Source organism: Octodon degus, unplaced genomic scaffold, assembly GCF_000260255.1.
Source record: "Octodon degus isolate 3935 unplaced genomic scaffold, OctDeg1.0 scaffold00101, whole genome shotgun sequence".
Lineage (NCBI taxonomy): Eukaryota > Metazoa > Chordata > Mammalia > Rodentia > Octodontidae > Octodon > Octodon degus.
The window spans coordinates 6,005,036-6,015,692 of record NW_004524677.1 but is presented as its reverse complement, the minus strand read 5'-3'; the positions used below and the strand labels follow the sequence as shown (position 1 = coordinate 6,015,692).

At 44.4% G+C, this 10,657-nt stretch overlaps 1 protein-coding gene across 1 annotated transcript in view; it reads right to left on the bottom strand.

Moving 5' to 3' along the window:
- The window catches only part of Tmem131l (transmembrane 131 like), a 187,381-nt gene extending 176,778 nt beyond the window's left edge, over nt 1-10,603 (bottom strand). Inside the window, exons 1-2 of the mRNA XM_023723669.1 lie at nt 10,265-10,603; nt 3,072-3,115 (exon numbers count right to left, since the gene is read on the bottom strand). Coding sequence (XP_023579437.1) covers nt 3,072-3,115; nt 10,265-10,603 — 383 coding nt within the window. The remainder of the gene's footprint in view (nt 1-3,071; nt 3,116-10,264) is intronic.
- Nucleotides 10,604-10,657: the final 54 nt, after the last annotated feature.

The following is a 10,657-nucleotide window of genomic DNA, read 5'->3' as shown; positions in this document are numbered from 1 at the left end:
AGTTGGGGCAAGGCCAGCTTGGCCAAGTCAACAAAAAAAAAAAAAAAAAAAAAAAAAAAAAAGACTAGGAATCTAGCTCAATTTGAGAATCCCAAATACAATTCCCAGTACAGGAGGTGAAAGAAGTGGGGAAGGGGAAAGGGAGAAAAAAGGGGAGGGAAGGGGAGGGAAGGGGAGGGAAGGGGAGAGAAAGAAAGAAACCAACCAACCAGAAATAACAGCAAATACTAAAAGAAAAGAAATCATAAAAACTAGGGCTGGGCCGGTGAGATAGCTCAGTGTTTGTCTAAAGCGCCTGCTAAGGCAAGCTTAGGCAGGCACAGGGGACTGCAGTTCCATCACCTGCACCATGGTCCGTGCCAGCCCTGCCCTCAGGGTGGGCTGAGGGGCCCAAACAAAAAAAACTACGGCTGATTGCTCTAAGTCATGATCCACAGCATTTTCCAATCAATCTGGAAGGTTAGGAGATCAGAGATTGATGCAATAGGGTAAGGCATTTCTCTGGGGTGGAGGTGAGGGGACCAAAGCATTTTTACATTGTTGCAAACACACCAAAATCCAACTAAGCACTTCATATAGGTGAACTGTACAGTATGACAATTCCAGGTATATATATATATATATATATATATATATATAATCGCCAAAATATAAACAATAAACCAATTAGGTACCAAACATTTCTTAATGAAATAAAATGGAACAGAGAGTGCATTGCAGGCAAGAGTACACCTTTGTAAAACTTCAACTCATTTTTACAAGTACAGACTATGTGATGTAAAATTCATTACTATACATCACCATAAAAAGTTTGGAAGCCACTGTTCTAAACAGATATAATTCTTCCTTACTACTCCCTACACAGATTTTATTCTAATTATCTCATGTTGTGTCAAAAAACACAAGAGGTTAAAACCTACTAATACCTCTAAGTTCACTGGAAAATTGGCATAAACAGCAATTCTAAGGAAGAAAGGGTGCCAGGTGCTGTAGGTCAGCGGCAGATCATATGCTTGCTTAGCACGCCCAGGGCCCTAGGTGCCAGCCTGGGCACCAAAAAGTCAGCAAGAACTGTATACAAATCAGAGCAGATGCCAGGCACCGTTGGCAAAGCCCCCTGTGGGCTTCAAATACCTCAACCTGGAGCTACAGGCCAGGCCTCCAAAGCCAGACACACCGCCCACTCTCTCTCTCTCTCTGCGGGCATCCTGCCATCTGGAGACTCCCTGGAGACAACCCAGCAGAGCTCCCCATTTCCTTTCCACTAACCCTCTCCTGTCAGTCACACTGCCCCATGTAAAGCCAAAGCTGAGAAGCCCCTGTGATTTCTGCCTTCCTCACAACCCTGCAACTGAGTCAACAAATAACATATCCCACCACAAAAAGACATCATTTCCCTCCAACCCTACCACTACCACTCTAGTCTGAACTACCATAAACACTTTTCACCTTTCTTAAAATTTCCATATATCCAAAAAAAAAAAAAAAGAATGTTAAAGTGTAATCTCTGCCATACTGCAAGTGCTGGTACTTTTTTTCTTAAGCACTGACATTTTAAATAAGATTCCCAATCACTTCTTTATATGTATCAGGGTTGGGCATATAGCTCAGTGACAGAGAAAGTGCACAGCATACACAAGGCCCTCAGTTCAATTTCTAAGACCAAAACAAAAAGAAAACAGAAAATGCCTCCTTTAACAAGATGGATCCTTTAAACTGTCATATGAACCCACACTACAACTAGACAAGTTTAATTAATATCAATTCAACCCTATTTTCCCATCATTTTTTAAATATATGCACAAAAAGTTTGTCATTATAAATATGCTGAGAAGGAATTTTGTTGGAAGTAGCACTATATTCACTCAACTTAGTGTTTTATCAAAGAAAAAGCACACAATGAATTTTCATCAAAAATAATTAAAGCTCCCAATTTGATTGCATCCTCCTTTAATTTCACTGAAAGCATGGGTCTGAAAACCTCCACACTTACAAAAGAACCTGTCATCTCATCAAAGTTAATTACTTTTTCCTAATCGGTACCAATATTTTAAACAGCCCTTTTGTTAGCTTGAGATGAAGTAAACAGTGGGACTAGATTTTTTTTATGACATGGAGAAGGTGTAAAATCTGAGGTAGGAAGTAACATTCAACATCAGACAGATCAATTTTAGGAGAATATATGAGGATCCAGACACTGAGTACTTGAAAATTATCTCTGAAAATTGTCCTTACGCCCTGGTATATCTTGTAGAACCTCCCCATGTGGTCCACTCACGAAGAATACCTCCCCACCAAGACATTCTGTTGAAGACTAAATTTGTAATGTTAACATTAGCTTTGTGCTCATAATCTGTTAAGAACTTTCACCACATTCAGCCAAGTGTGGTGGTGCACACCTGTAACCTCAGCACTCAGGAGGCAGAGACAGGTGGTTTGCCTCCAGTGAAAGGCCAGCCTGAGCTACATAGCGAGATCCTGTGTCAAAGAAAAAAACTCCATCACATTTAAAAATGAATCCCAACTTCTTAGTGTGGCTGCCAACATTCTATACCACATCTCCCTATCCTACATTCCAACACAGTCATTTGGATTCCTCGTGGGCCTGCTTTGCCTTCTACCCAAGATATTCGCCCTGTGCCTGCTCTCTGGCTGCTCCCCTCTCCTCCACATTTCAGGTGGAGCATTACCTCCTCAGAGGAGTGTCCCAAAAGCTACTTAATTATTCCCCACATAGAGCTTCATTCTTCAAGTTTCTTCAAGTTTCAATGACTGCCTGCCACATGTAAGGCAGATCCTGTTCTGTGTCAGGTATGGCACTCAGTACAGTACCCAACTGTAATGGATACCTAGGAACAAATAGGAAAAGTGAGCAACTACCTCTAAAAGCTTTCAGTACTGCCTCATTTGAAAACAGATAAACTGTTAGAGAACACACACAGAAGAGAGGAATAAAGACCAAAGAGATAATAGTCAATATATAAGCAAAGACATAATCAAGAATGTCAGAGCATATTCAGAGATGGCAGAGAAATGTACCATGCAGGCATTTTACTCGTTTCCTGCCTTACCTCTGTTCTTGAGACGACTCCTCCACATCCTCTTCAGAATCACCCTGTTGACAAAGAACACACTTTAACCTCTATTTCAAACAAACATAAGTCACCAAAAGGAGTTTAACCCTCTGGGGGATAATGAACATCTACAAGAGTGACTGGTACTGCTTGGTATTCCACAGATTCTCATTAAAGAATGACACTATAATAACAAGAATAAAACTTGCCAGTGGTTCCCTTAGGCATTTACTGTAAACTAATTCAATTCATTTGGCTTTTGGGGTTATTTTGGGTTTTGGGGGTTTTTTTTGTTTTGTTTTGTTTTTTGTCTTCTTAGTGGTTATTCATAGTACAAGATGCAGACATGATATCCTGTCCACAAACACTATTAGAACAAATCTTTCTATTCATTGAATTAAAAGAAAGTAGTTGCATATCTATCCTAACTATTTTGAATATACAGATACAAAATGGTCCTTCATTTGTTATTTTGGGGGAGAGTTCTTTACCTTTTCTTGGTTTTTCAAGACAAGACGTACTATACAGTTAAAGCAGGCCTTGAACTGAACTCACAGAGATCCTCCTGCCTCTACCTCCTGAGCTGAGACTATAGGCCTGTACCACTATGCCCAGCTCTCTATTCATTTAAAACCACAACCTATACAGTCCCAAAATTAGACAATATTTTCTCTTTAACAGCAGTTTTTAATGTTTATATTTAATCACATAAGATGACATTTAAAGCCAATTAAAATCCTCAAATATAGAAAATCTATTGCTTAGCTCAGAATCCTCTTAATGAATACCTGATATGTTTTGACATCAATGTAAAAAGCCTGATCATGACATACATACCACAATCCAAAGTTTTGCCAGGCTTACTGGGCGGAAATCTGAAGATATGTAATTCAACTGAGGGCAGTTAAGAAGGGCAGCCTGGCCCAACTCAACAGAGCCGCTAGATAGACAAGCTTCAGATGTGTTATTCTTTCTGGAAGCTCACCACCGCTGAATCCAGACTCTTCTGGTTCCCTGGCATCTCTCCAGACCTTGCTTCTCCTGTGGCCACCAGTCGTGGGGCCAGACCCCTGTGCACAGGGTTGTAGCCTCAAGACACTAATCCCTCACGTTAGCACAGCTGAAGGTTCTCCACAACCTGTCCCTCTCTACTCCAGACCAGAACCATGCAGTTGTCCTCAGAGACCAGCACATGGAGGGAATTCCATAAACCTTATAGGGTAGACTACTTTACAACTCAACAGTACTATGTCCAAATGTCTACAGGATGCATAAACAGCCCTGAGCTCAGCTCCCTGCAAAGCTAAGGCACACACCACCAGCTTGTCAAGATCTGCCCCCTGCTGAGTGGTTTCAGAGTTGAGCCACCCCTTTGTGTTGAAAACTGCCATCACACTGCCCAGACCCCAGGAAACCTTAGGGTCACCCTGCCCTATTTCCCTCTACTTGCCTCTAAGAGAAGTTCAAATTCATCCTTTCTTCTCTACCCCTTCCGCCAGCAACCAGCCCACTGTATCAACTTCCTGAATTACCATGACATTCAGGGCTTTCTGCTATGCTTTAAGACTGCTGCCTCTAATATGACCCATATAGCACTGTAAGACCAATCTTCCTGAATGTCAATCATTACTATCCACATCTATGGACCTAGCACTCAATGTCATCATGTTGATCCCCCACTCAAGAACCTACAAGCTCTAGCTCTGGAGCTAAATACTTCCTGGGTTCAAATCCTACTAGTGACCCAGGAGTTACTTAGACAAGTTATCTAACTATCCAGCACCTGAACTTCTTCAACTATAAAATCAAGTCATAATACCTCCTACTTTTGGTGTGTGAACATGAGTTAACTCATACAACATACAGGTAGTATTCGACCCATGTTATTTTTTTTTATGTTGACAGCAGAAATAGATTAAATAAAAGTAAGTCTCTAAGACAAAAAGACTTCCAAGTATTAGTCAATGATTCACTGACTGGAGTGAAATGCTATTACACAACCCAGTGCCTGAGATAATAAAAAGAACCCAGATGTTCAGCATACCATTTCCTGTTTCACTTTCTGCCAGTTTCCGTTATCTATGCCCTCAAACCTGAGGAGAGTAATCAGCAAGTTTTGGGGTTTTTCTTGTGTTTCTAGGTATGCAGCTGATAGCCTCATACATGCTAGGTGAGTTCTACCCTCAGCCCTAAACAAGGTATTTTTCTAAAGCAGAGGCTTTCTTATTCACCATGGATAATTGGGGTTCAACAGGGCAAATAAATGGTCAGTGTCTGCTGGATAAACATATAGGCCAATCGGGCCCTGAGCCAGCCCAGGCTGGCCCAGGCAGACCCTGCATCAGGTAGCAGCTGCTCCTAGCCAGCACCCATCTACATGTCCCAAACCCGATTAACAAGGGCATCAGGAGTGAGTCTTCTCAGACAAGTCCACATGGTTTAGGAGGTGGTGCTTTACACTGTCCCTGCTTGCCAGGACTGACAAGAAAATATAATCAAACAATAATGGGAAATCAATATGTAAAGCATTTTACCTGCAGTCTTCAGAACAGAGTAAGCCCACAAATACAGAAACAGAGCAGGGCACTGTGATCACCTCTCCTTCACTGGAAAGGCTTCACAAACTGATGGATTCTGGATGCCGAGGGAGAGACCCAGGGCCTCAACAGCACAGACCTCCTTAAGGGAAATGGAAGTGAGGCAACAAGGACATCTGAGACAAAGTAAAAATATCCAGATATGCAAATCTCTACAAGCAGCTCAGGAAAACTGATGGGGCTGCAGGCAAAGCTCAAGTAGAACACTGGCCCTGCACAGGAGGCCAAAAGTTCTCTTTTCACACCACCAAGAAATAGGAGCGGGAAGAGAGGATGGCAAGGCTGCTACAGGGGAGGAGTTGGAAAGGACTTCCCTGAACCACCAGCAGGGCAGCAACATCTGTTCTTTCATTCAGCGGGTAACACGATGGGTTCACTCAGCCAAGGGTCAGGCTGGAGAGTGAGTCCTGGAGGAGTGACTGGAGGCTCAGACTGCAAAAAGCTCAAAAACAGGCCATCGCCCTGTGAGTGGGTCACAGGAAACCAGAAAGAGAAGGAAGAAGGTACAGAAAGCTGTACCTTGCATACACACAGTTACCTGTAGACAATAAGTGAATAATGACAACTTGTTGGTTTCTATGTCATCACCATTCTGGGTTTAGTGTGTTAAAGTATACTCAGAGGAGAGGAAAAGCCTGTAAAACTAAGAACAAAATCACATTATTTCTCTTCCCTCATCTTATGGCCATGGAAAAACACAGTTCTGTATTATTACATCCTATAATTGTACAACATAAAACACTACACACAGGGATTGAGGAATAGCCCTAAGGCACAGCACTTGCCTAGCATGCATGGGACCCTGCGTCTGACCTCCAGCACTACATTATTCAAGAAATATGAATAACATAACTTTCTACATAGCCACAGAAGCATGATACTGAGCTATCTGTACTAGTTCAGTCTCTCCAAACAGGATAACTGTTCATGTCTCTTAATGAACAACCCTATGGGTCAGCTGAGAAACCGCCAAAACAAGTAACCTTCATCAGGTACTCAGGAAGCTCAAACACCTAATCCTCTCAAAGTCCTGCGAGATCAGCACCATCACCCCCTACTTCACAGATGAAAACACTGAGGACAAAGAGGTGAGCTGGAGCAGGGTGCACTCAGTGGTAGAATGTGGCCAAGATGTGTGAGGCCCTGCCTGCTGTCCCCAGCACCAAAGTAAATGCACAGAGAAAGAAATCAATGGACAGAGGTAAAAGGGACAGTCAGGATTCATATCTAGGAAGCCTGACCAAAGGGTCTTCAATTGTTATCTTTGGCTACACAAGTTGCTCCTCACTTAAAACCTCCTTCAGAAAAAGGGGGAGAATGGGGCTGGCAAGATAGCTGAGTGGTCTAAAGTACCTGCTTAGGCAAGCTTAGGCAAAGCATAGGGACCATGGTTTGATCCCCCCACATCACATGCCAGCCAGCCCCGCCCCTAGGGTGGGCTGAGCCAGCCACCAAAAAAAAAAAAAAAAAAAAAGGGTGGGGGGAGAAAAATCTACAGCAAACTTTCTAAATAAATGTATAATTAATTAATATTGGCAAATACTTTACTATTGTTGATTGAATGCCACATTCTCTGATGCTACTTCACCTATGACTGAAAATTCAGGTTCTGACACCATCTTCTAGTCTTTCTGTATGAAGGAATTCAATCTACCCATAAGGGCAGGGGAATAAGTGCTTGCCTGGCAAGCATGAGGTCCTAAGTTTGATCCCTGGTACCACCAAAATAATAATAATAATCATCATCATCATCTACCCATAACTGAGCAAAAAAACTCCCTCATATTTAAATAAGATCTATAAATATTCTCTTTTCAACGGACTCCTTACCATGCACACAAGCAAGCATTTCTGAAAAGAGACAAAATTCAAAAGTCTTTGAAAAGAATTCCTTAAAAATAACTTTCTTCCAGGGCCAGCCAGATAGCTCAGCAGACTAAAGCACCTGCTTAGGCAGACCACAGGCACCAGGATTTGACCCAGAGTACACTGAGACGGCAAATGAAATGGGCATGGTGGCGCGTACCGGTAATCCCAGCACTTGGGAGGCTGAAAACCGGAGGATCACTACAAGTCCGATCTGTGTAGTGAGACTCTCTAGGCCCTGTACTAAATACAAAAATAAATAAATAACTTTCTTCAAACCAGGTGTGGGAACCCACACCACTAATCCCAGTACTTCAGGAAGCCAAGGAAGGAGGATTCCAAGTTCAAGCACAACCTGGGCAGCTTAGTGAGACTCCCAAAATAATAAGAAAAGGCTGTGGATGTAAAGGCCCTGTGTTCAATCCACAGTACCGCAAAAAAAGAAAAAGGAAAGAAACTTTCTTCAGAACTCTCTGATGCTATGAGATATGCCTGGCCAGGCACATGCAGGGTCAGATAGTTTCTGAAAAATATACCTAAAGATCAAATATTTAGAAAACTATTTCAAATGCCAATTTCATTTTCATTATAGCTTTGATTAAAATAGCTCATAAACGCCTCTATAAAGAGAATTTCAAAAAGACAGCCTCTTAATTTCTGTTTTAATCAAAATAAACTATACACATCAACAAAACTGAACTAGAATCAAGCATTTAACAAAATTACTTTGAAGTACACAAAGAGAGCAAGTAATCCTATCACAGACCCTGACATTTCCTTGTCTGCACATCGTGACTACCTCCTCACCTGAGCTACCACAAGTGAAAGTCTAAGATCTGCTTTCCTTTTAGTCTGGGTTGGCTTCTAACACTATCAGAGGTAGAGCCTACAACCGAGCAAAATGCAAATACACAAGGATACAAACAGTCCAGCGCTTCTCACCCAAGGCAACTTTGCTTCCCTGGAACACCTGGCAATGTCTGGCAACATTCTCAATTGTTCAAGCAGGGGCAAGGAGTGCAGCACAGTGGCACATGCCCACAGTCCCGGCTACCAGGAAAACAGAGGCAGGAGGACCGCTGGGGCCCTAGAGTGGGAGACCACAGTGAATAAAGCCTGCCTCAAAACAAACAACCCACCAGAAAACAACAACAAAACCTAAGAGAATTAAAAAGGAAACAGGGAGAGCTCCTGGCGTCCAGGGGGCAGAGGACAAGGGTGCTATTTCCCCTTCTACACTGCACAGTGCAGCTCCTCAAAACAAAGACTTCTCAGCCCCCAAATGTCACTTGCTCAACTGCTGAACAACTCTAATGTTCATAACCACAACTATTTTTAAAAGTGCATTCACTGTTTAGCATCCAATTTTATTCTTTTTATTTTCATACATTTGCCAAAACTTGGACAACACACGGATATTATTTACAGTCAGGAAAAAATCCATGTGGGGATAAACTCTTAGGCAAAAAGACTACTTGCAGATGTGAGGGCGATCAGGCTGCGACATCTGTCACCCCACTGATTGCCAGGGTTGATTCAGCTGATCTGCCTGGCTAGGCAGGTGTCCCCTTCCTCCCTCAACGATCCATGTGTGTCCCTCCTGAAGCTGCGCACTCAACCACCACCACCACCCCACCACCCTCACCTCCCCCCCATAGAGGAGGATTGATCCTCCGTCAAGGGTATAGGAGTAGCTGCGCTCCCCTGCTAGAACCTCCAAACAAGCTCTCAAGAAAAGACTACTTGCCAACTGGGCTTGTTCTTATAGGGCTGGTCTCAGGCAGCCTGCTGGCCTTCAGGAAAATTCTCTTCTAAGAGCACCTCTCTGCCTCGAAGCTGTTATTCATTACTCCTGGTTAAATGAGGATTCCAAACATCTCAAAACCAGCAGTCTCAATGCTTTCATATAGTACAAGGCTGAAATGTAAAACTGCACAGCCTCTCAGTGAAGTTTCAGCTACACATCCTGTTTTTAATGCCACTGGTAACATGGGAAGTAATGAACACTGAAAAACTGACCACACACAAGCTGAATATTCTCTAATCCAACCACCCCATGCATTTTGGGTCCCTACTGCTGCTGGTGAAAAACAGCCAACTATACTATATTTTTAAATGTCGCTTTGCAGTCAAGGAGAATTTTCTTGTACAAATTCAACTTTAAAATCAACACAAAAGCTTTACAGTAACGTAACCATTGCAGCTGGCAGCCCTCTATGCTAGAGATTCCCAGTAAAATGTTAGCAATTATTTTTCCAGATGCAATCATAAAAATCATCATTCAGGGGGAGAAACCTGAAATTCAAGTTCCTAAATGGGTGTATTCTGACAGGAATCAAAGACACTTGGAAAAAATCCAAGATTACAATCCTTTAAAGTCACATCTTCACCTCAAAGCTACTACTTAACGTTAATAGCCCGAACCACTAACATTTATGCAATAAATACTCCCGCTGCACTCAACCTCCCAGCCACTCGCCACCCACACGACGCCCCGCAACGACGGCTGCGGGATGCGCGGCGAGATCCCCGCCGGCCGGCCCTGCAGGGTGGCCTGGGCTCCCACCGTGAGCGCTCCCTCGGGCCGGCCTGGCTCCCGCCCTGTCACATGGTGTTGTGGAGGCGGCCGCCAGGCCACCGATGCCAGGTGTTCAGGCTCCACAGACAGTTTATTTGCCTTGCAAAGAGGCCAGAGCCGTCGCCCGCCGCCCGCCGCCCGGTCCTCACCTGAGTGGGCAGCAGGAGTTCCCCTTCCTCCGCCTGCCACAACTCCACCACGTTCGGCAAGGGCTCGATCCCTACGGCGACACCGAAAACACAGCGCCCTCGTAAAGCACGGAAGAGAAACGCGGCCCGCGCCCGAGGCCCCTCCCGGCCCGCGCCGCCAGCCTCTCCGCAACAGGCTTCCTCTCCGCTCCTCTCCCGCGGAGCCCCGGCCACCCCGAGGGGCGACCGGTGGACGTGAACACAAAGGTCGGGACGCCGGCCGGGCAGGGCTCTAGTGCCGAGGCCGGGGGGCGAGGCCACCCTGCGGGCCACGCCGGACCCCGCCGCCACCCCGAGCATCTGCCGGGGCCCCCGGGCGGCGCGGCAGGGGAACAAAGCTGCCAGGCGCCCGGC